This window comes from Chlorocebus sabaeus, chromosome 15 (genome assembly GCF_047675955.1).
Source record: "Chlorocebus sabaeus isolate Y175 chromosome 15, mChlSab1.0.hap1, whole genome shotgun sequence".
Lineage (NCBI taxonomy): Eukaryota > Metazoa > Chordata > Mammalia > Primates > Cercopithecidae > Chlorocebus > Chlorocebus sabaeus.
Window position 1 is genome coordinate 1,888,635 of NC_132918.1, and position 27,907 is coordinate 1,916,541.

Here is a 27,907-nt window from a genome sequence, read left to right on the forward strand (position 1 = left end):
TTTTATGGCACACATTTCATGTCTCTCTATAATCACAACTTTTCATTTCAGCTCGAAACTCTCTTCTAGGGACTTTTGCAACCCAGGACTGGAAATTCTCCTCTTTTTCACCCTGGAATTATTTCTTTTCTTTTTTTTTTCTTTTATACTTTAAGTTCTAGGGTACATGTGCACAACGTGCAGGTTTGTTACATATGTATACTTGTGCCATGTTGGTGTGCTGCACCCATCAACTCGTCAGCACCCATCAACTCGTCATTTACATCAGGCATAACTCCCAATGCCATCCCTCCCCCCTCCCTATAATAGGCCCCGGTGTGTGATGTTCCCCTTCCCAAGTCCAAGTGATCTCATTGTTCAATTCCCACCTATGAGTTCACCCTGGAATTATTTCTGTTCTATGTTTCATTTTTCTTTTTTTAGCTGCTGTTAATTAGTCAGAAGAGGCAGAAAACAGCCAGGAAGTTCAAATAAAGGGGCTGGTGCTGTCAGAGAAAAGAAAAAAGGATGCCAGCCGCGTTTCTAAAAGCTGCTAAACTAGACATGGGCAGGCAACTGGGATTGAGAAAAAAAAAAAAAATGCCTTAAAGCCAGAGAGGATCCCAGCAAGACTTCTCCCCATCTACTGCAAGAACATCTGCTAAATAAGGCTCCAGGTATAAGTGCACACAGCAAGGGCCTCGTACGTGATTTCCTAAATTATCTCAGAAGATAAGAAAAGAGAGGTTAACGTTTCCTCCCCAGCCAGACACTGTCCACTGGATGTGTTTAAACACCCCTCACCCCACACACGCTTTTGCACAAGGTTTTCAATAAGACAGGCTAATACAGAAGAAAACTCAATGAGCTTGAAGAATTTGAGGAAACCATGATTTTCTTCTAAAAAGAGTTTCAGAAGCTTAGAACGCATTTCCCCCCACAAATTGCAAAAATAAAACATAACACTGAAAAAGAAGTTTTGCAAATTCAACAGGTTGCCTCAGGACACGGCCTAACCTTTGATGGGTCCCCTCTCCTTTCCTGTTGGGGTTAACCTTGAAGAAGCCTGAGACAGCGAGATAAGGCCAGACTCTCCACTGGTCAGTGAGAAGGGTGAATTAGTTGTTTTTCTCACACATACTTCAAACTAGATGGTTTTCACATGTGTTCTGCCATGGTGCCCTCTTTGAAAACAGTATTTACCCAGAAGCTGATACCCATAAAAGTAGGGTTGATCTGGGTGAAACAAGGTTGGAGGGCAGGAGCCTTTTCCTCTAACACCCCTTTCCCTTCCTGCTGAGCCAAACTGCTGCCCTAACTCCAAGAGTGCAATCTGAAATCCCCAGTTTGCACTGTCTCAGGAGCCTGTCTGGTTCTGATGTCTGGAGTGACTCTTCTCCCTCTCCTCTTCTACTCTCTGAACCCCTTAGCCTTCCATTCCTTCTGCAGAGACATTTAAATAATGAAAATAAACCGTAGAGGTGTAAATAATGTCATGTTAAGCCAACTGGGCATCTCAGCTGGGAAACTATTACCTAATGTCCAGGCTGTGCAAACAGTGGGTTTCCATAGCATGAGCTATATTCCTATACGCATGCATTGAGGGGTATGGGGTGGGAGGAGCCATGGTAACGATTTCCAGCACAATGGAGACCCAAAGTGTATGGCTTCAACATAGTTAAAAATTACCATTAGACTAAAATAGCTCACTTTTCACTTGAAAGACAACAAAGTAATACTTCTCAACAAAGCCAACACCTTTTCTTTCACCAGGTGTATTTCCTCCATCTTGTCTTCTGAAAAGTAGTCACCACAAACATACTGTGGTGTAGATGTGTCACTGCAAATCACACACCATGCTCTCCTGCCCGTGGGGAATTCCCAGAGGGATTACAGACCATATTTCATTTTACAGCTCTGCTGAATCTGCCAGTGAAGCTCTGATATGATGCCCAATCTTTGCCAAAGGAACTAGCCTTGTGTTCTTCCAGAAGGGCTCTTTCAACTGAGAGCTACTAAGCATCCACTATAGGCCAGGTACTCTGCCAGGTGTTGGGGATCAACAGCAAAAAAGATAAAATAGATCCCTTCCCTCACTGGGCTTCCATTCTAGAGAGGGAAATACAAAAACAAGTAGACGAAATAACATGTTCTGTTAGAAGTCATGAAGGACTCAAACAGGCAGCTAAGGCCACACATGGTGGCTCATGCCTGTAATCCCAGCACTTTGGGAGGCTGAGGCGGGAGGATTCCTTGAGCCTAGGAGTTCAAGACCAGCCTAGGCAGCATGGAGAGACCCTGTGTCTACAAAAAAAAAAAAAAAAAAAAAAAAATTTTTTTTTTAAATAACCAGGCGTGGTGGCACACACCTGTGGTCCCAGCTACTTGGGAGGCTGAGGCGGAGGATCACTTGAGCCTGGAAGGTCGAGGCTGCAGTGAGCCATGATCACACCACTGCACTCCAGCCTAGGTGACAGAGTGAGACTTTGTCTCAAAACAAAGAAAGGCAGCAACTCAGGGAATACAGGGTAGTGGGAGAATGGTTCTCTGAAGAGGCAACATTTGGACTGAGACCTAAAAAATGAAGAGCTGGCCATGGGAAAAGCATGGTAAAGTGCTTTCTAGATGAGGTATCAGCATATGCAAAGGGCCTGAGACAGGCAGAGGCCTGGTAAGTTTGAAGGTTGTGGGAATGCAGTATGTGGGTGGCGCTGGAGAGATGGGAGCCCCATCGTACAGGCTCTCATGGGCCTTAGCAAGTGTCTGGATTTTCTTCTGAGGGGGAAGGGAGCTCCTCAGTGGGAGGAGGTTATGCAGGGATGTGACCTGGTCTAGGTGACAAATGATGGTGGCCTGGCCTAGGAAGTGGCAGCAGAGATGGAGCAAAGAGAAGGGACTCATGCTGTCTGGGCTCATGGTGGTGCAGCTGGCTCCCGAGTTCTGGTTATATGGGCCCTCCCCAGATCTTCTCCCTCTGCGACAAAGAGGCATCTCTGGACCTGACACATGAGGGTCAGACACCCTAAAGATCTTGAGAGGCTCGCCTGAGAGCCTGCCAGAACCCTCAGACCAGTGGTCCCCAAGCTTTATGGCACCCGGGACCAGTTTTATGGAAGAGAATTTTCCCATGAATGGGCGGTGGAGGGGGCGGGATGGTTTCGGCACAGTCTGGACCCCTCGCACGTGTAGGGTTCGTGTTCCTGTGAGAATCGAACGCCACTGCTCATCTGACAGGAGGGACGCTCAGGCAGTAATGCTCGCTGGCCCGCTGCCCACCTCCTGCTGTGCGGCCCAGTTCCTAACAGGCCACCGCACTGGTACTGGTCCAGGGGTTGGGGACCCCTGCCTCAGATGGCGCCATTGCCTCCCACCGGGGAGCCCACCCCTGGGCCCGCAGAGACGGGACCCCCCTCAGAGGAAAGGACATGGAAAGGCAGCAGAGCACCTGCTTCCTCAGACCCCAGGTCAGGCCCACTCCCATGGCGGCCTCATCCTCTCCTCACAACACCAGGAAGCCGGCTTCCCAGGAACGGAAGAGCAGGATCCAGTGCTGCCTCATCATTTCCGGGCTTCTCACATTTCTCTCACGTAATCCCACAACCACCCAGAGGCAGGCAGAGCAGCCCAAGGCACCCCCAGTGACAGGTGAGGAAACAGGCTCTAAAGGGTGTTCTCTGGGCCGAGGCCCTGATCTCACTGCACAGCCTGTGCTCTTTCCCCAGAGCCCAGGGAGGAAAGAAGCCCCAGGGTTCTGGAGGTGTGGGCTGTAGTATGTGTGTATTATTTTCTATCGCTGCAGTAATAAGTTACTAGAGTTCAGCTGCTCCAAAAAACACAAATCTATTATCTCACAGTTCTGTAAGTCAGAGGGTCGGTGGGTTGTCTGGGTCTGCTCCAGGTTCTACGGGCTGAAATCGAGGTGTCAGCTGGTCTGGGCGAGTATCTAGAGGCCCTGGGGCAGAATCCACTTCCAGCTTGGTTCGGGTTGTTGGCAGCACCTGGTTCTGTGTTGTTGTAAGACTGAGGCCCCGTTTCCTTGCAGACAGTCACCCGGAAGCCTCTCCCAGCCCCTTAAGGTTGTCCACATTCCCCTCACGTCACACACTCCATCTTCAACACCAACAAAGGCATGCTTCAAGTCTCTCTGACCTCCTACTCCGCCTCATTCCTCCCACCTTCAGCTCGAGGAAGTTTGCTGCTTTTAAGGGCTCGTGTGACTAGATTGGACCCACCTGGAAAATCCAGGCTCCTCTCCCCATTTGGAAGTCCATCACCTTAATTACAACTGCAAAGTCCCTTTTGCCATGTAATATATCCAAATCACAGGCTCCAGAAATTAGGACATGGACATCTTTGGGGGCCATTCTGCCTACCGCAGCGAAAGACTTGGAAGCCCAGCCATAGCCAGGTCTCTTTGGGGGCCTCCTGAGAAAGCATGAGAAGAGTTAATAATTTTCAGAGCCCTATTCTGTGTACAGGGATTGAAGACAGGGCCTCTGTCATCACCATTGCTATGCTCAGCTGAGGAGGAGGGATAAGGGACCTTCAGGTGACCTGTCCAAGGACAGCATTGCTCCTTTCCCAGCACACAGACCAGCCAGGACTTCCCGTGATCGTTTCATTTAGTGCCATGCTCTGTTTCAGCAGCTGAGACCAATTAGCAATTAATTATGAGTCAACTCTCTATCTCCAGGGGCTCACCTGCAAAGGTCCCTGCAACAACCTCTTTCTTAACTGGCCTCCCCATACCCAGGCAGACCAATCTCCCTGAGGCGCATCTCTGATCTCCCCAAACTCCAAAAGATGCCATGGTCTGTCCACCATAGAATCACATCCAACTCCTCAGCCAGTGAACAAGTGGCTTCAGACTGCATGACTGAATCTCCAGTCCAGATGGCCTCTCCCCTTTCCCTCACTAGATATTCAGCCATGTCAGACACCTTTAGCATCCATCAGCCCCTCCATTACCAGAGGACCCAAATCCTACTTCTCCTTTAAGGCTTTTCCCTTAAGGCTCTGGCCAATTCTCCCTTTCCCCATAGAACACCTCCTTCTCCTCAGCCAGAAGTGGCCTCTGCAATGAAATTCTTACACAGTAATCTAAATCTCACTTTGTAAATTATTCCTGGACTGTCTGTGAGTCCACTGAAGGCAGCAATGATTCATTTTTTCATCGACGTCTTACATAAAGTAGGCACACAACTGAATTGCTTCCAGCTTTATGGTCTTTTTAAATACTCCTCCGGTTAATGAAAAAAAGGTTGTCTTTTTCCTAGTATCAAATATCCCCCGCCTTTCTGACGAGACAGACGCAGGTCTTTGCTTTCCTTAAATTTTGAAGGTGAAATGTGTACCCATCAGACTGTCCTACGAAGGCCTGTAGTATTCAAGCTCCACCGTCCCCAGAGCGCCCAGAATCCCAATCCAATCTCAGCATGAGCGGCAATCCCACTATTCACTCAGAGCCTAGTGCCAAAGCCCTATCCTGGAACCCGTCTTCTCCCAGGACTATGTACCCTACAGAGGGAAGGCTTGGTCTCCTGCCTGTCCCACACATTCCTAACTCATAGCAAACAGCGTCAGATGAATCAGCAAGCCTGTACTTAACATGTACTGGTCACTGTCTCCATGTTACTCACACTGTCTGTGCAGTGATTCCACTTTGATTAGGCCATCAGTGGGGGCAACTGTAAAACGTCACCATGATTTGATCCACCCTTCTGTACAGTCCTGTGTACCAATATGGGCTCAATGAAGAGATTAAGGCATTTAAAGTAGTGAAACCCTAATGTTATCTGGCAACATGACCTAGAGAGTTCTGATGAATGTATTCCTGCCTATGAAAGAGGTGAGATGCTCTGTGTCAAACTGTTGTGTATGAAGATCAGCTCTGCTTCCTGCAGTGGGCCTCTCTCTCAGAATCTTTCTTCCCCCTCAAACTGAGCCAACATCTGGAAGATTATCTTTTTTTTTTTCCATCATCAGGAAAAGGACAATAAGCAAGAACTGCGCTCCCAAAACTTTTCTCAGGCTCCTGGACAATCTTTCCAATCTAAGAACAATATTTTTCTTTTATTTTAATTTCAACCAAAGAATCACATGGTTAAAAAAATAATAACCCCCTGCTGCACACCTCACCATAGTGAGTCCTCCTCTCCAGGGGCAACCATTATTACCCATGTCAATTTATGTTTCTTTTGATGATTATTTCCATATCTCCAGAAAACATGCTGATACTACTACTCTTTGATTTATCAGATCTAGACATTATTTTACTACATTCCTTCCATGATAGACAGGAATTTATCTCACATAATGATCCCCACTCCTTCACCTCCATAATTTTGATGGGCAAATTATTAGTTTAACTCCTCTACTGTACCAGTTCTTAAACTTTAGCTGCATGAGAATCACCCAGCCATCTTGTTAAAACACAGATTGCTGGCCAGGTGCAGTGGCTCACACCTGTAATCCCAACACTTTGGGAGGCCGAGGCAGGCAGATCACCTGAGGTCAGGAGTTCGAGACCAGCCTGGCCAACATAGTGAAAACCTGTCTCTACTAAAAATACGAAAATTGGCCAAACATAGTAGTGCATACCTGTAATCCTAGCTACTCACAAGGCTGAGGCAGGAGAATCACTTGAACCCGGGAGGTGGAGTTTACAGTGGGCCGAGTTCCTGCCACTGCACTCCAGCCTGGGTGACAGAGCGATTCTCTATCTCAAAAAACAAAAACAAAAACATAGTTTGCTGGGGCTCGCCCCATGAGCTTCTGATTCAGTGGGTCTGGGTTGGGCCCAAGAATTTTCATTTCTCACAAAATCCCAAGAAAGGTTGATGCTGCTGGCTCAGGAATCACACTTTAGGAAGTGTTGCTCTACTGATAACCTCTGCAATTTTAAGTAAATGGCGATGTCTTGTTTCATCAAGTTTTGCAATCTCTTGACTCACCAATTTAAGATATTAAGAAAACTTCTCTTATTCTACTTTTACCTTTATATAATCAAGTTTAATGACATTTGCATTTTGTGCTATCACCATAGCTCTGATTTTGGCTTAATTATAAATATTGAAAACCAATAAATAGTGCTAATTTTATTATGGCTTCATGATTATTGCTCACAGTTGAGCCAAGACAAGTGTCATGATTATATATCCTCTTCTATAGTTGCAAAGTTAAAGTCCAGGAATACTCAACTTCTACTTCAGATAGAATATTTCTAGGATCAACATTCTTACCTTCTTTATACTCTTCTACTTACTCAAAATCCTACCACATTTTAAGTTTTTGTATGCTGTGTTTCCATTTTCATTTGCCTTAAGAAATTTTTAAATTTCCCTTTGAATTATTTCATTAACCCAATGGTCATTCAGGAACATGTTATTTAATTTCCATGTATTTGTGAATTTTCTGAAGTTCCTCCCGTTAATGATTTCAAGTTTTATACCACTGTGGTCAGAAAAGATACTTGCTATTTCAAGGTTAAATTGATTAAGTTTTATTTTGTGGTCTACTATGTAATCTATCCTGGAGAGTGCTCCATGTGCAGTGGGGAAGAATGTGTATTCTGCAGCTGTTGGCTGACTGTTGTGTATGTCTGTTAGATCTATTTGTTCTAGAGTGTAGTTTAAGTCTGATGTTTCCTTATTGATTTTCTGTCTGGATGATCTGTCCATTGCAGAAAGTGGGATATTGAAATTCCCTAATATTAATGTATTGCAATCTATCTCTCTCATAAGATCTATTAATATTTGCTTTATATATTTAGGTTCTCTGCTGTTGGGTGCATATATATTACAATTGTTATGTCCTCTTGCTGAACTGACCCCTTTATCATTGAATAATGATCTTTTTTGTCTGTTTTTACAGTTTTTGACTTATAGTCTATTTTACCTGATATAACTACTCCTGCTCTGTGTTGGTTTCCATTTGCATAGAATTTTTTTCATCACTTTGCTTTCATTTTATGTGTGTCCTTACAGGTGAAGTGGGTCTCTCATAAGCAGCATATAGTTAGGTCTTTTTTTTTTTAAATCCAGTTAACCACTCCATGTCTTCTGACTAGAGAGTTTAATCCATTTACATTCAAGATAATTATTGATAGGTAAGGACTTACTACTGCAATTTTGTTGTTTTCTAGTTGTTTTGTAGATCTTTTGTTCCTTTCCTCCTTTCTTGCTATCTTCCTTTGTGGTCAAGTGATTCTCTCTAGTGGTATGGTTTGGTTCTTTGCTTTTTTAGTTTTATTTTTTGTATATACTATAGGTTTTTGCCTTGTGGTTACCATGAGGCTTACAAAAAACATCTGATAGTTATAACTGGTTATTTTATCACATTTTAATTTGTTTTCTATTTTAACCATGACGTAGAGATGGTCCTCAACTTATAATGGTTCAACTTACGATTTTTTGACTTCACAATGGTGTGAAGGTAGTATGTATTCAGCAGAAACCATACTTCAATTTTTTTTTATTTCAAAAGCTTTTCCCAGGGTAGCAATATGTGGTACAATACTTCTTGTGATGCTAGGCAGTGGGAGTGAGCTGCAGGTCCCAGTCAGTTACAGGATTACAAGGGTAAACAACTGATAGCTTTCTACAGACCACCATGCCTGCTAAGCCATCAACAAGTATCAATACCCCAGTGGCTTCTACCAGCTATTCTTGAGACTCATCAGAAGAGAGAGAAATGGATGACCCTGTTAGAGTAGTAGCCCCATAATCCAACAGTTAATTTTAGTTCAAATATTCTTTAGGTTCAGTGTGCTTTCAGCTGTGTGTGTTAATGGTGAGTACCCATACAACCATTTTGTTTTTCATTTTCAGTATAGTATTCAACACATTACATGAGATGAAAATTCAACACTTTATTGTAAAATAAACTTTGTGTTAGATGACTTTTGCCCAACTGTAGGCTAATGTAAGTGTTCTGAGCACATTTAAGGTAGGCTAGGCAATGATATTCAGCAGGTTAGGTGTATTAAATACATTTTCAACTCACAATATTTTTAATTCATGATGGGCTTATTGGGACATGACCCCATCATGAGTCAAGGAGCATCTGTACAGGTAATTATCTTATTTCTATTTTTCTGAGAGGTCTTGATTGCCTTTATTTTTTCTTATCCATAAAAGAAACATATTTAATCTGCACTGTATCCTGAATATCTGCCACTTTCTCATCATTCTATTGTTTAGCTTCATTCTTCTGGAAGTTAATTGATCTCCTCTTCTCAATTGACTTGGCTGCTTTTTAGACTTGCTGCAGTTTATCATCCTGGGATTTCTTGTCATTAGACTTTTAAGAGTTAGTTCCAGAGTTTCTTGTATCCCACATCTTGCTCCTTCTGGTTGTCATTTTTGTTTTGTTGAAGTACAAGATAATTTTCTTGGAAGAGTTACTAGGGAGGTAAACTTTCTGAGTCGTTGCTTATCTGAAAAGTGACTTTATTTTTACCACATACTTTGATTGTTGTGCTTAAAACAAAATTCTAATTTCAAAATCATTTTCCCTCAGAACATTGAAGCCTTTATTTCACCATAGTTTAGTTTCTAATCTTGCCTATAAAGAATCTAATGGACTACTCAATCTGACTCTCATTCTGTTGTAAGCTGACTTATCCTCCGTGATCAACATTCCTGCATTCTTTGCCCTGGAAACATTTAGAATTTTCCCTTTGTCTTTGGAGCACTGACATTTCAAAATGATGTATCTATGATAATTTCGGTTTATCTTAACTGTAAATTGTTGTTTACACCAATTTTAAAAAAACAGTCTCTCTCTTTAACTCTGAAACATGCTATTCTATTATCACATAATTTTCTCTCCCTTGTTTCTCTTTTCTTATTACTGGTATTCTTACTTTCTAGTATTCTTATTACTTGGAGATATAGGACCCTGTATCTTTAGCTTTCTTTTCTACTTGACTTTGAGCACTTCCATTGGGAAATTATGTACCATTACCTTCTAATACTTTCACTGATTTTTTGGTGCTGTAAATATATTTTTAATTTTTAAGAACCCTTCCCTTGTCTTTCATTCCTCCTTTTAAAAAGGAACAGAATCCCATCCATTAGAAAATGGAAAGAATGGAATATATTCCTAATTCTCCTTGTGTCTACTGCATAGACTTTAAGGTGCTGCGTTTTTAAATTTTTGTTTTTAATAATCTCTTATATTCCCTAAATCATTTGTTTCCTTTTAAGTTAGTTATTCTACTGGTTTATTTTAGCCTTTCCTTTCATGCACCAAATTTTCCTCAATCTTGGGTTCCTTGGTTGTCCATTCATATTTCAAACTAAGGCGAAAGGACTGAGTAGAAAATCTGTGAGAGTATTTGGGTGGATTGTGGAAGAGAAAGCTAGCTCTTACGTTGGTGACTTTAAATGCCAGAAGTAAGGCTATCTTTTCTCTGAGAACGAGGCCGCCCACACTATCTTAAGCAGTTTATTCAACACTTTAGAGAAGATGATGCCTGGCTGCTTGCTATTCTGCATGCCTGAAGCATGTAGGGGTGGGGACAAGGATGAAAAGTCAACTCTAACCCTTCTTCATGCCAACCTTCACATTTCACTGACCTCCCCCAATACCACCACCACTTTCAGCCCTTTACTCACTTCTTACTCTGGCCCCCTCTGTAACTGTTGGCCTGGCTGTGGCTACAGCTTCTCTGTTCCCTGGGTAGGCAGGAAGCCAGCTCTTCTACGTATAGTTCAAGTTCACCCACTAACACTCTTCCATTTACTTCACTCATAGCAGAAAATTACTGGACTCTTTTATTAGCTGATGCCCTTTCTTTCACAGTGTTGCCCTCCCTGTTCTGATCTACTCATTTATAATCATTGCAATGGGGTCCCAGAAGGCACAGACATCAACATTTGTGCTTGGTTGGCCATCATGAACCAGAAGTGACGAAGAACATCATTTTGATACTAATCTGACCCTCCATCCCTGGCTTTGATTGGGCTACTTAAATCTAAAAATGTCAGTAAAGTTTCCAAGATGCTTTTCACTAAAGAAAGTCCACATCTGTGCCACTGACAGACTTGCAGGAACGAGAGTTAGGTTCACTGTGGAAAGTACGTCCAGGCTAGCAAGATGCTGGACAGAGTAGATGACTACTTCACTGGGTCAATTCAGAAACAAACAAGCACAGAGGACCCTGAAATTCTTCCCAGGACCCCAAGTCTGGGTAACTTCCATAACCCAAATATGGGTAAGTTTATCAGTCCAGTAAGATTTGACTTTAGAAAGCAGAATAATTCTAGGACTAGAGGCCAATTACCTAGGAGTTACCATAATACCATGCTTTACTCTGTCCCCAGGCCGACCTCTTCTCCCTACTTCCCTGTCAGGAGGGGAGCTAGGTCTGTACTTCCCAGTCAAGGCAGAAGCCATCAGCTTCCTACCCTGCCTGTTCATCTTAACTTCTACTCTTCTTTAGCCTTCTCCACGCCTCAGCCTAAGGCAAGCCCGTCTACTCTGCCCACCTGCTTAGACACCACTTGTCCTCCCCCAGGGCCTGTTCCAGGTATCAATGGCCAGTGGGACTTACAGGCCACTCTCCTGGGGCACTTGTGTTGTGAAAGAAGGTTCATGTTTTAAATTAAAACCTCTTGGCGGCATTCCCCAGAGGGTGTGCTTTGATGTGTAGTGGGCACTGTCGACTGTGGCCCATCCCCTGGCTGATGTGTGTGTAGGCTGCTTATGGCTCACATCTGCATTCTCCTCTAGAGAACCATCCTCAGCTGAAAGGATCCCCTTTCAAAGAGGGTTACACTCCCCTTCCACCCCCCAGTCAGTCAATGGCTGAATGATATGGGGCATAAAAGGGAAGCCCTCTTGCCTCAAGGCGAGGACAACTCTTTGGTGTAATTTTTGTTCCAGAGTCCCCCAGCCAGACTTTATTTGAGACCACAACCATGTTGAGCCCCCTGCCTTTCCTTTACAGGTTTTCCCTAAGAGCACAGCATCATTAAACCAAGTGTTCCCAATTCCCTTTCTCAGGCTCTGCTTCTAGGGAACCCCACTTAGGATGATGGGAGAGAGGCTTTGGGAGATAATGGGATGCCTTGGTAAAAATTTCAGCACTTACATGAACACTTGGATGGATATCTCAAATCCCAAACACTCTGTGGTTCAGTTTACAACTCAAATCTACAAGGCACGGGTCACAATCTGCTAGTTTTCCCCTATACTCAGAGTGGTCTGAAGCACTGTGAAAGGTGGTCCCACAGCTTTGCCCCCATCCTGCCTACGAGGCTGGGTTAGCCCACAGTTTTTCCTGATCTTCCACAGGGTTCTGAATCTGTGGTGATCTTGGGTTTCAAGAAAAGATTTGAAACAGACTTGGGATTGCAGATTCCTTGCATATTTCCTGCACTGCACTCAGTGCTGCACGCCTCAGAGCTGGCCAGCGCTGCTGCACAGAATCAGGCACAGGCTCACTCCTACCTCATACGAGTGGTGCACCCAACATTGCACTAAAGCTTCTCTACACAGCAGCACATCCCAGAATCTGATGAGTGTGGACCACCCACCTGTACTTGCCCCAGTGCTGCTTCCAGGGACTCTTGGGTTGAGCATTCTGTAACTCAACTGCCAATTCAGCAAGCTACTATTCTTGCCTCTTCACCTCACTCATTCTCCCACCAATAAAACATTCATTAAGCACATTGAGCACCTACTATCCACCAATCTAAGCTCTGAAAACAGTTTAAGAACAGGGGCAAGTTCAGGGACCAAGTGGCCAGCCAGTTCATGACCTCGAGGGGATTGTAACTTCTAACAACTTGAGAACTGTCTGAAAGTGTTTAAGTCCCATAGTAGTCACAAGTAACTCCTAAGATCATTTATTTTATCATTTTGCAGATCAGAAAAGGGAGACCCAGAGAGGAGATGTGTCCTGGCTGTGGTCTCCCGAGCAGCCAGGTCCACAGCTCTCTCAACTTTTGGGCCATTATTTCTGCTGTGTGCAGCTGCCACCTTGGGTGCTGGGTATGAGCTTTAAGGTTCTGACCTGATTCTTTTGGGCAATCTTTTGTCCCTTTTTCCAGCGGAGAACTGGTGTCAGAGGTGGCAGTTCCCTCTCCTCCTCTCCAGTCACGTGCTCACCGAGGCTGTAGGCTGCTTCAAACACGATTGGGCTGATGACATCCTGCACCCTCCGCTGAAACAATAAACAAATGCGTGCATTAACTACTAATCCTGGCTGACAGTCATAGAGCGTTTCACAGTTTACAAAGACCTTCCACATGAATTGCCTCATATGATCCTCACCATCACCCTTGTGAGGTAGGGTTTTATGACTTTCATATTTTAAATGAGGTAATTGAGGCCTAGGGCAGCTAGTGTCTTGTCCAAGGTCACTCTGCTGATGGGTGGGGGCCCTCCTTCTCTACCTTGCCTGGTGCTAAATCATCTTCTCTTGAGCATATGGAAGACATTACTTTACTCATCCTCCAAATATTCTTAGAAACCAGTTGGCAAATGGGAGAACATCTGTGCTCACTCTGCTAACCCTTTGCATTCAGTGTTTTGATGATCAAATCTCTTTTGCATTGAGATAAATATGGATTTTGTGTTAAGGCAGGGAATCCAAAGACTGAGTGGCCCAGCGTCATCCCAGAGTTAGACATCAGTGGAGCCAGGGATGAAAGTCTGACTCCTGGCCCTGTGTTCTTTCCTTTAGAATCCAAGAATCTCAAGCCCCAAGGGAACAGTAGATCGACAGTCACGATGGGAAAGGAAGGGAGGCCAGCAAACATGCCCTGAACATATGAGATGCCAGGCACTGTGCTAGGTGTTGCAGGGAGATGAGAAACACACCCACGCCCTGTGAGTGAAGGCTCATTATCCTCCATTATACAGAAAAGGAAAGGGGAAATGCGAGGCTCAGTTCCCCAGGGCGCATGGCTGGTAAAGATTTTCAGTCACATCTGTTCAGCCCTGGAGCTCTTGGCTTTTCTGCACACAGCGTCACCGTCTCCTGGGGACTCTGGCCCCTACAATCTCACAAGTTAGAGTTAGAGGCAGGAGTAAAGCTGGTAGGTGGTCCCACATTCTGTAACAGTGAGCTTGGCGGGGGTGGGTGTGGACTGCTCCAAGGACTTCCAACTGGAGCAGGGCAAGTCTGAGACATGTCAAAGGAAAGTGGCGCAAACAGCCAAGTCCCTGGGGAGAGACAGGAGTGTGGCAGCAGGGAAGAGTGAGAAGAGAAGCTGGGCAGGCAGGCTGAGGCCAACCTCAGGGCCACAAGTGCAGAGCTGAGGACTTCATACTACTCTCTATGTGAAGTTTGGGGGCGTTTGGAGCAGAGTAGCACTGTGTTCAAAGGAGTAGAGGTTCTAAAGACCCCAGAAGGCACATGGGGAGGACTTTGCTCCCACCCCTCCCCGACACCCAGCCCCCTTCCCCAGAGGCAGATGTGCCTGCCAGTTTGGGGGTACTTAGGTATCCATCCAGTCCAAGCATCTGCAGCACATCGTGGCATCTCATGCTGCACTTTGCTTTATTCACTTAGCATATATTCTGGAAACTGTCCATGTCAGGAACATCTCCTTTTTGATGACATACAGCATGTCACTGTATGGATGCCCTTGCTGACCAATGTTTGGGATCAAAGCTACCTGAACCAGCAAACAGGGAGCAGCCCATCCACAAACTGTAGCAGCATTCACCCGGATTGGTCCTATGAACCTTGGTTCCCTAGGAGCGGGGTAAATAAGAGTCTGAAATTAAACAGATTGCGGGGGACACCAAGTTAAACAAAGTTAAAGAGGATTTTATTCTGTTTTGTTTGTTGTTTCTACTTTTACTGCCATTGCCTCCAGGAAGTAAGTGGTGGTAGTCCTAAGTGGATGGGGCCGCAGAAGCTTGTGTTTCTTCAGAGTTCTTCGGGGCTGGAGGGGAGAGGAGGTGAGCAGAGTGCATGCGGAGACACTGGAGGGCAGACTGGAAATCTCCCACAGCAGCCCCGGACAGGAGATGGCCGAGATGAAGTGGAGTGGCAAGGGCCGGGGAGGCAGATACGGCCATGCCTGTGGCTGCTGAGCTGTGGGGCATGGGAGACCAGGCAAAGGGGACAGATGACTCCCGGGGTGGGGGCCTGAGTGACTGGCAGATGATTTTTACTGGTGTTCAGGAAAGCATTCAGCTGGGAACAGATTCAACCATTCAGCATAAATAAAACACAGGGCTTCTCCAAGAGAATGATGGGGGAGCTTTTGGACAAATTATTTCCAGGAAACACATCTTGAACTTCAGATGTCAGGAGCAGACCTTTGATACTCATGTCCTTCTGGGAGCAAAGCACACAACCCTGGGATCCAGATCCTCCCTGCCTGCTGACTGTGCTAACCAGAACTTGAAGACTGCCAGTGGTGTCGAGAGGGATGAATGAATGCAATCTTTATGTATTTAAAAATAAATTCTTCAGTGTTTCCCTAAGGCTGACTATCTTAAGGTTCTGCATTTAAATCCTTAATGATGAAATAAGTCAGTTATGATGTTGTTATTCTAGGGGAGGACGTGAAGATGGGGGTAGGGAAACAGAAGTCATTTACTATTTCCTGGCTACCAAATGTGTTCCAGAGACTGGGCCAAACTCTTCACAGACACTGTCTTTCTTAATCCTTACAATACCTGAGCTGGTAGATTATTGACCTCCACTCCTACTTTTTTTTTTTTTTTTTTTTTGAGACAGAGTCTTGCTCTGTTTCCCAGAAGTGGGTCAATCTTAGCTCACTACAGCCTTGAACTCTTAAGCTCAAGCAATCTTCCTGCCTCAGCCTCCTGAGTAGCTGGGACTACAGTTGGATACTACCATGCCTGGCTGACTTTCATTATTTTATTTCTTTTATTTCTTTTTTTATTTTGTAGAGATGGGGTCTCACTATGTTGCCCAAGGTGGTCTTGAACTCCTGGCCTCAAGTGATTCTTCTGTCTCAGCCTCCCAAAGTGCCGGGATTAAAAGTGTGAGCCACAGTGCCAGCCATTGCCCCCGTTTTATAGACAAGATCACAGAGGTGCAGGAGCTCAAATAAATTGCCGTCCATCCCAAAGCTAGCAAGTGAAACCAGAAGCAAAACTACTTTCCTTGCTGTCCATAAAATACTATTTTAAAACCATCCCAACTACTTTAGGTTCTGACATCATCCTAAAAAATTATTTGTTTACATGACAGCATATAGGGTGAGGGGAAAAATGTTTCACACACAAGGATGAATGTGAATAAGTGACAAATAATTAAGAAATAGGGGCTTGAAGTAAGGGCTGTTTCTAAATGCAGCCATTCAAGCCATGGTGGCTAAGGGGGCAAACCTGAGTCGTGCCATATCTTATTTTGGATGAGTAATGCGTTTGGAGATGTAGGGGTGCGAATGATGCTTCCTGGCAATAGCTGCCATAACCTATTTTAATTAAGAAGTCTGAAAAGCAGCTTCTTATTACATGTACCAGTAGCTCCAGGCAGAAGGGACCCAAACCACACTGAGGCGTGGGTGGAGGCAGAGGAGAGTGTAGCAATTAGAAACAGGCCAACACCCCCAAAGGACAGCCCCTCTTTCCCACACTGGGCCGGTTTTATCTGAGCTGCAAAGGAAAAGTAGCAGCACCATTTAGTGGTTTCCTTTTCATTTTTGGAAGCGCAGCTTTCCTGAGCTCAGCACTGCAATTAAGCAGAGGAACTCCTTAAGATGGAGAAAGAGGCTTACAGCTCTGGCACAGACCATGGTCACTGAAATTTTACTGCTTAAAAAAAAAGAAAAGAAAAGAAAAGAAACCTCTACAAACTGAAAATTCTAAAGCTGAAGCTTCTGGAGTTCTAAAGCATCTAATAAAGTGTCATTCTGCTAAAAATCTATGGGAGTCTCTTGTCTCTGAAAACTGACAGAGCCCCCACAGAGGAGAACACCCAGGCTGGTGGCAGAATTTGCAGCAGCTAAGATTTTATAGGGAACTTAACATATGCTCCATCTGAAATTTATTGGGTGCTTACTTTATGCCAGGCAATGTGCTGGGCCCTAGGGAAACAGACATGAAAGACCTTCAGGGAATAATGAGTCTCAGGGAAAACAGACAAGGGATGACAATGCAGTTCAACACATACCAGGAGGGGAGGCTTTGGGGACCCAAAGATTCAGACTGAGGGCTGGCACGCTTCCCAGAGGAAATGCCCCTGGGTACGGTCGAAAGACAGTAGGACATTAAGGCAGACAGCAGGTGTGAGGCGGGGCTGTTGTAGCTGCGTGGAGAGGGCATGGGCTGTCCAGCGGCATGCATCTGACTCCCAAAGGGGAGAAGTGAAGTTGGTAGGCAGCAATGGGGGAGAGAAGATTCATGCAGAACAAGATCCAGGGGACTTTGCAGGTTATGTGATCTTAAAAGCTAGGGAGAGCTGGGAAGGGGGTAGCATGACACTAGAGGCTGTTATAGAAAAGTCCCTCTTGGCTGGCCATGGTGGCTCATGTCTATAATCCCAGCACCTTAAGAGGCTGAGGCAGGCGGATCACCTGTGTCAGGAGTTTGAGACCAGCCTGGCCAACATGGTGAAACCCCATCTCTACTAAAAATACAAAAATTAGCCAGGCATGGTGGCGCACACCTGTAGTCCCAGCTACTCAGGAGGCTGAGGCAGGAGAATTGCTTGAACCCAGGAGGCGGAGGTTGCAGTGAGCCGGGATTGCGCTACTGCACTCCAGCCCCTGGGTGACAGAGCAAGACTCCGTCTCAAAAAAAAAAAAAAAAAAAGAAAAGAAAAGAAAAGAAAAATCCCTCTGACGGGGGCAGCGAGGCCAACAGCAGGAGGCTGTGTTCTAGAAAGGTCCCTGTAGCTGCCACGTGGAAGTGAACTGAGGGGTGCAGGACTGGGGAGAAGCAGTCCAAGGAGGGGCTGCCACACAGGTTTAGTGGAAAGAGAGTAAGGGCCTGCACCAGGACCCAGCAGCAGAGATGGAGAAGAGGGGACCCCATCTGCCCAGCCAAAGGAAGATACACATTTCAATTTGGCAGAAATACCAGAGTGACTTGGCACCCCTAACTGGCCACCTGACCTAGAAGCCTACCTAGTTGCTGCTTGTCTCCAAGAAAAAGAGGGTTTTTTCCTTCCTTAGCTAACCAGCAGCTGCCGGGGTAAATTAAATGAAAACAGGAAGGGTTGGCCCCACTTCAAATTTGTAAATAATGTAGAAAGTCAGCAAATAAGCAGTTAGCATTAAGCTAGATAATCAGTTTGGGGAAAATCTTCTAAGTGTTTTTAAAAGAGGATTCAGTATTTTTTTCTTTTTCATGTTCTTTTTGTCCCTTCCATCCTCCATCCTCTCTTACTATTTCTCTGCATCCAACCCTACTTTCACCTATGATAACCTTGTAGACACACCTAGAAATGAGAAGTCTTCAAAAATGGGATGGCTTTTCCTTTATCTCTATACTCATAACAAATAGGATCACAGTTTTAAAAAATTGTGTTAAAAATGGTAATGATCACCATTCATTACTTGCCTACAGTATGCCAGTCATTGTACAAGGTATATTTTATAATTATAAATATTATTTATAAGCTACTTTAAAATTCTCATCAGCTTGAAGATTCTTTTAAAAGCAAACTGAGGATTTTGCATTTCCAGTAATGATAGAGTAACTTACTGAAACTGTCCTCCCACGGACAACTCGAAAAGCTGGACACACACACACACACACATACACACACACCCCCGTTTAAAATTATCATGGAATTTATGTTTGAAATGCCAAGTTCATTTAAAAAATTAAAAATATATAAAGTTATCAGGGAACCAACTATCAAGACAGCCAGGACTTCAGAGTCTAGGGTCCCGAAGAGAAGGAAAGAATGTGGAGGTAACGCCAACATTTGTGGGCACTTTTCCCTTGAGGTGTTTCCAGATTTGTAAGCAGTGTGGGATGAGAGGCTATGAAACTGAAAGTGAAGCAGTGGCTAAAAGGCTAAGTTCCTGAGTTTCTGAGCTGAATTTCTGGAAGTCTCATGACTCTGTGAAGACAACACTTGAGAGCTCAGGGCTAATAAGGCAACCAGGACTTGAGGGGCCAAAATCCCAAACAGAAGGAAGTATATTGAGGGATGTTTACTGTACACCACATTTATCCTCAAGGCATCTGCCGATTCTACAGCAGCATGGGGCTGTGAGACTAAGAAACCAGGCTGAGGACAGTGGTTAAGGTGCTGAGAAGACAAGATATATTTGACTGGAGATTGAACACAGCAGAAAACATGACCAGCGACCCAGAAGTTGCTTTTTAATCTATAGGATTGTGAATGAAATCACACTTGGCCTCAGTGTATTCTCTCAATAGGAAATATCCAGATCAAAGCATGGAGAGGAAAAAGGAAGGAAAATTCATAAATAAACATAAGAGACAGACATACAGGACATGGTGCAAGGTATAACATATTTGTAATCAGATAATAAATAATATTTATAATTATAAAATATACCTTGTACAATGACTGGCATACTGTAGGCAAGTAATAAATGGTGATCATTACCATTTTTAACACAATTTTTTTTTGACAGAGTTTCACTCTTGCTGCCCAGGCTGGAGTGCAATGGCACAATCTCAGCTCATTGCAACCTCTGTCTCCCAGGTTCAAGTGATTCTCCTGCCCCAGCCTCCTGAGTAGCTTACAGGCACACACTACCACACCCGGCTAATTTTTTGTATTTTTAGTAGAGATGGGGTTTCATCATGTTGGCCAGGCTGATCTCGAACTTCTAACCTCTGGTGATTTAACCACCTTGGCCTCCCAAAATGCTGGGATTACAGACATGAGCCACTGCACCCGGCCTTTAACACAATTTTTAAAATGGCAACTATTATATGAAAATCTATAAAAAGCTCCCTATTATGAAATAAATCCTTATAAACTATACCTGTAGCAAGAACCTATTTCCCAGAGATAAAACTGAAGTCAAGTGTGGTTTCATTTACAATCCTATAGATTAAAAAGTAAACAAGACCAGGCGCGGTGGCTCACACCTGTAATCCCAGCACTTTGGGAGGCCAAGGCGGGCGGATCACGAGGTCAGGAGATTGACACCATCCAGGCTAACATGGTGAAACCCCATCTCTACTCAAAAATACAAAAATATTAGCTGGGCGTGGTGGCAGGCACATGTGGTCCCAGCTGCTTCAGAGGCTGAGGCAGGAGAATGGCGTGAACCTGGGAGGCGGAGCTTGCAGTGAGCCCAGATTGTGCCACTGTACTCCAGCCTGGGTGACACAGCGAGACCCCATCTCCAAACAAACAAACAAACAAGGAAACAAACAAAAATTTAAATTAAAGCCAAAGGAGAAAATTCTAAAATAATTTTAAACAAAACTTTATGACAAGCACAGCTGACTACAACAGTCTTCCAAGACAGAATTTCAACCAGGAAGAGAAGAGACAATGCTTTGACTGTTTGAACTAGTTCAGTTATAAATATTGGCTAGACAGAACTCTAAAAACCAGCTGAATTCAAAGAACTCCAGAAATTCTGTCATGCGAACAGGAAGTAAGTGATGAGAAAATCAGTGTATCTTGTTTCTGAAAATTTCTCAATGAGATTAGAGAGTACATATTAGTTTATAAGCAATTCCACATATAGTAATGGATGTCATCATCAATCTGAAATGTATAACCCTTTGGCAAGCATCAGTGCTCAGGAAGGTCAAGAAAGCATCAATTACTCTTCCATTAACATATCTGCATAAATTATTCATCTATGAAAATCATATAACTCCATTGATGCTTTTTTCTCTTCAAAGGTAAAACAATATGTAGCTGGATATTTGGGGATGGTTTGCTTTTGCATTGGAGAGTCTGTATGTGTGTCGGGGGTGGGGGTGGTAAGTGTGGCTGTAGGAACTGGATCTCAGCTCTGTCTTGAGCTTCCTGTGTCTCCTGGACAATACTGAACGTGCTCTTGTACAAAAGCGTGGAATATAGCAGCAGTGGCCAGGTACTGGCATCCAGGCAGGGCCAGGGTTGGCAGATCTGTGGGTGTGGGTGAACAATGAAAGAGTGCATGGACATTTTGTTGACTCTCTGGAGGAACCTCAATTGGTGTGTTAGTCTGTTCTCATGCTGCTGATAAAGACATACCTGAGACTGGGTAATTTATAAAGTAAAAGAGGTTTAATGGACTCACAGTTCCATCTGGCTGGGGAGGCCTCACAATCATGGTGGAAGGTGAAAGGCACATCTTACATGGTGGCCGACAACAGAGAATGAGAGCCAAGTGAAACCATCAGACCTCATGAGACTTATTCACTACCACAAGAACAGTACGGGGAAAACCACCCCCATGATTCAATTATTTCCCACCGGGTCACTCCCACAGCACATGGGAAATATAAGAGCTACAATTCAAGATGAAACTTGGGTGGGGACACAGCCAAACCATATAATTTGCCTTCTGCCAACACTTGGTTGCTCTATGCCTTATGCCAGGCGCCATGAGGCACAGGGAAGCTGAGAAGAGAAAAATAGGAGGAGTGTGAGCAAAAAACTGTGGTACAGAGAAGAAGGTGCCCTTAGAAGAATGGTGGCAACCCAATGAGGGAAGAATAGCTTCTGACTCAGAGTGGATAGGAGTGCAAGTGTCAAGAATCCTTGGAGAGGGGTCGCCTGGGAGTTCCTCAGGCTGACCGGGCACCTTCTCAGTTGGTAAAGATAATATGGAGGTCTAATAAACACTAGATATCTAAGGAAGAGAGGTATAGGACTAGAAAAAGCAACGACTTTGATATCAGCCAGTCCAAGGTCAGAGGGGGTCCCAGCTCCATTTCTTGGGAACTGTGTAACCTTGGCCACTTTACCTACTCTCTCTGAGTCTGTTTTCTCGGATGTAAAATGGGATGACAGACTCAATCTTGCATGCTTGTTGTGAAGATTGGAGAAATGGATGTTGGGCACCTTGGAGAGCTCCTGGCACTCAAAAAAAGCCAGTTGCCCCTACAACACCACCACCATCACCACCTGAGAAGGGTCTGTGGGGCAAGATCACAGAGTGGGGGTCAGGGAGGGACTATGGACAGGAAAGGAGAGCAGGCTGGAACCAGGTCATGGGGCCTCAGTGCCCTAGCTGCTACAGGCATTGCCTACGCCCACAACTTTCTCAGGGGAACTGCCCTTGGGTGACAGGAGCCATCTCCTCCAGAGAAGCCTACAAGTCATGCCCTGTGACAGGAAGAATCCTAAAATGATGCCAGTGACCCATGCCCCTGTATAATCCCCTCCCTTTGAGGGTGGGAAAGACTGGACATATGATGGTTCTCACTCCTGTGATGTTACATTAAATGGGAAAGGTGAGGGGAGTTTGCAGATATAATTAAAGTTCTGAATCAGCTGAATTGAAGGAATCAGAAAGGATGGCCTGAATTGGCCTGCTCAAGCGACCCCTTTCACAGGGAGGAATAGCTTCTGACCCAGAGTGGGTTGGAGTGCAAGTGTCAAGAATCGTTAGAGAGCGGTGAGCTCAGAGACTGGAAGGTTGAGCTAAGAGACTGGAAGCAGCAGAAAGAGTCTTCGGCTAGTCTTGAAGAAGCAAGTCACCCTGGGCTCCACAGCTGCAGGAGTGAATTCCACCAACAGTCATGCGAGCCCGGAACAAGACCCCAAGCCACATAAAAGACCTGGCTGGCACCTTGAGTACAGCCTTGTGAAACCCTAAGCACGCCATGCTCAGACTCCTAACCCACAGAAACTGTGAGATAATAACTTTATGCTGTCTTAAGCCGCTAAATTTGTAATTCTTGAAGTGGCCTAGAAAACCAATACCTGCCCCATTCCCCCGGCTGGCAGATGCAGCAGGGTAACGGCCCAACCCCCTTGCTGCTGGGTGGGATAAGCTGTGCTCCAGAGCTTCTTCATGGGATCAGGCTGAGGCTAGACTTTTCCTGAGACCATATCCTTACTCAGCATTTTTTTCCTGTCCCTTTCTGTTTTCCTCACTTCTGACAGCACTCCCCCAATAAATCTCTGGCAAAAATCCCCATCTCAGGTTCTGCTTCTGAAATGCAAGACACCGTGTAATAAATTCCATATTTAATTTGTTGGCTTAAAATTCCTAAAGAGGTGAGAAGAGTTGGATATAGTGCTAGGGTCACCCTAGCACTCCAGGGTGATGTGGACCAGGCAGATCCACATCGGTAGTGGAGAGGCATGGGGAGTTACATGTAGACTCTCATTTTGACCTTTACTCACCATTAAGTTCAACTTGGAGTTTTACTTTGTCCTTCTAACATTTATTCTTAAAAAGAACAGTACCAGGTCCCCACAAATAAGTCTTAAGGCTCAGATCAGCCCCAGGCCTCCTCAGTGTTATGTTTTGCCCCCATTTTCAGAGCCACTCACAAAATATCTTTGTCTGATGTGTGTGACGGACTGAGATTTACAAAAGGCAAAGCTCAGAAAGAAATGGGCTGGGATTTGGACTATCCACAGATTAGTAATGAGCTCCTCAACCCTGAATTGCTAATTTATTACTGCACATCACATAAATGGTCAACTTCTTTTGGCTTGTTTTACTACTGTCAACCAAAAGTATATCTTAAACCAGAAGTTCTTAACCTAGAAGAGAATTCAGGGCATATGTGGATTTAGATGGAGGAAAAGAATTTTCCATCTTTATTTTTATTAACCTCTAACTGAAATTTAGCATTTCCTTCCATTATAAAATGTAGGCATCAAACCACAAAAGTATTAGAAAGACCTGTGACTCTACCATCAATAGAAATCTGAGATATTACATACCATATTACAGTTGTAGATACCTTGAAACATTGTTTATGCTTAACAGTACTCAAAATGTCTCTAGATCTTATTCCACGCATTAAGAAAAAGCTGGTGAGACCTGGAGCAAGATGGCCAAATAAGAACAGTTCCAGTCTCCAACTCCCAGCGCGAGCGACACAGAAGACCGGTGATTTCTGCATTTTCAACTGAGGTACGGGGTTCATCTCACTGGGGAGTGCCAGACAATCAGTGCTGGTCAGCTGCTGCAGCCCGACCAGCAAGAGCTGAAGCAGGGCGAGCCATCGCCTCACCTGGGAAGTGCAAGGGGGAAGGGGATCCCTTTTCCTAGCCAGGGGAACTGAGACACACAACACCTGGAAAATCGGGTAACTCCCACCCTAATACTGCACTTTACCAAGGGTCTTAGCAAACGGCACACCAGGAGATTATATCCCACACCTGGCCGGGAGGGTCCCACGCCCGTGGAGCCTCCCTCACTGCTAGCACAGCAGTCTGCTATCTAATGGCAAGGCAGCAGCGAGGCTGGGGGAGGGGCGCCCACCATTGCTGAGGCTTAAGTAGGTAAACAAAGCCACTGGGAAGCTCGAACTGGGTGGAGCCCACAGCAGCTCAAGGAGGCCTGCCTGTCTCCATAGACTCCACCTCTGGGGACAGGGCATAGCTAAACAAAAAGCAGCAGAAACCTCTTCAGATGAAAAAGACCCTGTCTGACAGCTTTGAAGAGAGCAGTGGATCTCCCAACATGGAGGTTGAGATCTGAGAAGGGACAGACTGCCTGCTCAAGTGGGTCCCTGACCCCCAAATAGCCTACCTAGGAGACATCCCCCACTAGGTGCAGACTGACATCCCACACCTCACACGGTGGGGTACACCCCTGAGACAAAGCTTCCAGAGCAAGAATCAGACAGGAACACTTGCTGTTCAGCAATATTCTATATTCTGCAGCCTCTGCTGCTGATACCCAGGCAAACAGGGTCCGGAGTGGACCTCAAGCAATCTCCAACAGACCTACAGCTGAGGGTCCTGACTGTTAGAAAGAAAACTAACAAACAGAAAGGACACCCACACCAAAACCCCATCAGTATATCACCATCATCAAAGACCAAAGGCAGATAAAACCACAAAGATGGGGAAAAAGCAGGGCAGAAAAGCTGGAAATTCAAAAAATCAGAGCGCATCTCCCCCTCCAAAGGAACGCAGCTCATCTCCAGCAATGGATCAAAGTTGGACAGAGAATGACTTTGACAAGTTGAGAGAAGGAGGCTTCAGTCCATCAGACTTCTCAGAGCTAAAGGAGGAATAACGTACCCAGCGCAAAGAAACTAAAAATCTTGAAAAAAGAATGGAAGAATGGATAACTAGAATAATCAATGCAGAGAAGGCCATAAATGAACTGACAGAGATAAAAAACATGACATGAGAAATACGTGACAAATGCATAAGCTTCAGTAACCGACTCGATCAACTGGAAGAAAGTGTATCAGCGATTGAGGATCAAATGAATGAAATGAAGCAAGAAAAGAAGTCTAAAGAAAAAAGAGGAAAAAGAAATGAACAAAGCCTTCAAGAAGTATGGGATTATGTGAAAAGACCAAATCTACGTCTGATTGGGGTGCCAGAAAGTGAGGGGGAAAATGGAAACAAGTTGGAAAACTCTCCAGGATATCATCCAGGAGAACTTCCCCAACCTAGTAAGGCAGGCCAACATTCGAATTCAGGAAATACAGAGAACACCACAAAGATACACCTCGAGAAGAGCAATTCCAAGACACACAATTGTCAGATTCATCAAAGTTGAAATGAAGGAAAAAATGTTAAGGGCAGCCAGAGACAAAGGTTGGGTTACCCAAAAAAGAAAGCCCATCAGACTAACTGCAGATCTCTCCGCAGAAACTCTACAAGCCAGAAAAGAGTGGGGGCCAATATTCAACATTCTTAAAGAAAAGAATTTTAAACCTAGAATTTCATATCCAGCCAAACTAAGTTTCATAAGTGAAGGAGAAATAAAATCCTTTACAGACAAGCAAATGCTTAGAGATTTTGTCACCACCAGGCCTTCCCTACAAGAGATCCTAAAGGAAGCACTAAACATGGAAAGGAACAACCAGTACCAGCCATTGCAAAAACATGCCAAAATGTAAAGACCATCGAGGCTAGGAAGAAACTGCATCAACTAATGAGGAAAATAACCAGCTAATATCACAATGACAGGATCAAGTTCACACATAACAATATTAACCTTAAATGTAAATGGAGTAAATGCTCCAATTAAAAGACACAGACTGGCAAACTGGATAAAGAGTCAAGACCCATCAGTTTGCTGTATTCAGGAGACCTATCTCACATGCAGAGACACACATAGGATCAAAATAAAGAGATGGAGAAAGATCTACCAAGCAAATGGAGAACAAAAAAAAAAAGCAGGGATTGCAATCCTAGTCTCTGATAAAACAGACTTTAAACCATCAAAGATCAAAAGAGACAAAGAAGGGCATTACATAATGGTAAAGGGATGAATTCAACAAGAAGAGCTAACTATCCTAAATATATATGAACCCAATACAGGACCACCCAGATTCATAAAGCAAGTCCTTAGAGACTTACAAAGAGACTTAGACTCCCATACAATAATAATGGGAGACTTCAACACTCCACCATCAACATTAGACAGATCAACGAAACAGAAAGTTAACAAAGATATCCAGGAATTGAACTCAACTCTGCACCAGGCGGACCTAATAGACATCTACGGAACTCTCCACCCCAAATCAACAGAAAATACATTCTTCTCAGCACCACATCGCACTTATTCCAAAATTGACCACATAATTGGAAGTGAGACACTCCTCAGCAAATGTATAAGAACAGAAATTATAACAAACTGTCTCTCAGACCACAGTGCAATCAAACTAGAACTCAGGATTAAGAAACTCAATCACAACTGCTCAACTACATGGAAACTGAACAACCTGCTCCTGAATGACTACTGGGTACATAATGAAATGAAGGCAGAAATAAAGATGTTCCTTGAAACCAATGAGAACAAAGATACAACATACCAGAATCTCTGGGACACATTTAAAGCAGTGTGTAGAGAGAAATTTATAGCACTAAATGCCCATAAGAGAAAGCAGGAAAGATCTAAAATTGACACTCTAATATCACAATTAAAAGAACTAGAGAAGTAAGAGCAAACACATTCAAAAGCTAGCAGAAGACAAGAAATAACTAAGATCAGAACAGAACTGAAGGAGATAGAGACACAAAAAACCCTCCAAAAAAATCAATGAATCCAGGAGCTGGTTTTTTGAAAAGATTAAACAAAATTGATAGACCGCTAGCAAGACTAATAAAGAAGAAAAGAGAGAAGAATCAAATAGACGCATTAAAAAATGATAAAGGGGATATCACTACCGACCCCACAGAAATACAAACTACCATCAGAGAATACTATAAACACCTCTATGCAAATAAACTAGAAAATCTAGAAGAAATGGATAATTTCCTGGACACTTACACTCTCCCAAGACCAAACCAGGAAAAAGTTGAATCCCTGAATAGACCAATAGCAGGCTCTGAAATTGAGGCAATAATTAGTAGCCTGCCAACCAAAAAAAGTCCAGGACCAGACAGATTCACAGCTGAATTCTACGAGAGGTACAAGGAGGAGCTGGTACCATCTCTTCTGAAACTATTCCAATCAATAGAAAAAGAGGGAATCCTCCCTAACTCATTTTATGAGGCCAACATCATCCTGATACCAAAGCCTGGCAGAGACACAACAAAAAAAAGAGAATTTTAGACCAATATCCCTGATGAACATTGATACAAAAATCCTCAATAAAATACTGGCAAACCGAATCCAGCAGTGCATCAAAAAGCTTATCCACCATGATCAAGTGGGCTTCATCCCTGGGATGCAAGGCTGGTTCAACAAATGCAAATCAATAAACATAACCCAGCATATAAACAGAATCAAAGACAAAAACCACATGATTATCTCAATAGATGAAGAAAAGGCCTTTGACAAAATTCAACAGCCCTTCATGCTAAAAACTCTCAATAAATTCGGTATTGATGGAATATATCTCAAAATAATAAGAGCTATTTATGACAAACCCACAGCCAATATCATACTGAATGGGCAAA

The 27,907-nt window shown here is 44.2% G+C and overlaps 1 protein-coding gene across 3 annotated transcripts in view; it reads right to left on the reverse strand.

Moving 5' to 3' along the window:
• ITGA9 (integrin subunit alpha 9) overlaps nt 1-27,907 on the reverse strand; it is a 384,455-nt gene that overhangs the window by 186,538 nt on the left and 170,010 nt on the right. For all 3 annotated transcript variants that reach the window (XM_007971773.3, XM_007971776.3, XM_037988454.2), the window contains exon 16: nt 13,001-13,150. In XM_007971773.3, the coding sequence (XP_007969964.3) occupies nt 13,001-13,150 (150 nt within the window). The remainder of the gene's footprint in view (nt 1-13,000; nt 13,151-27,907) is intronic.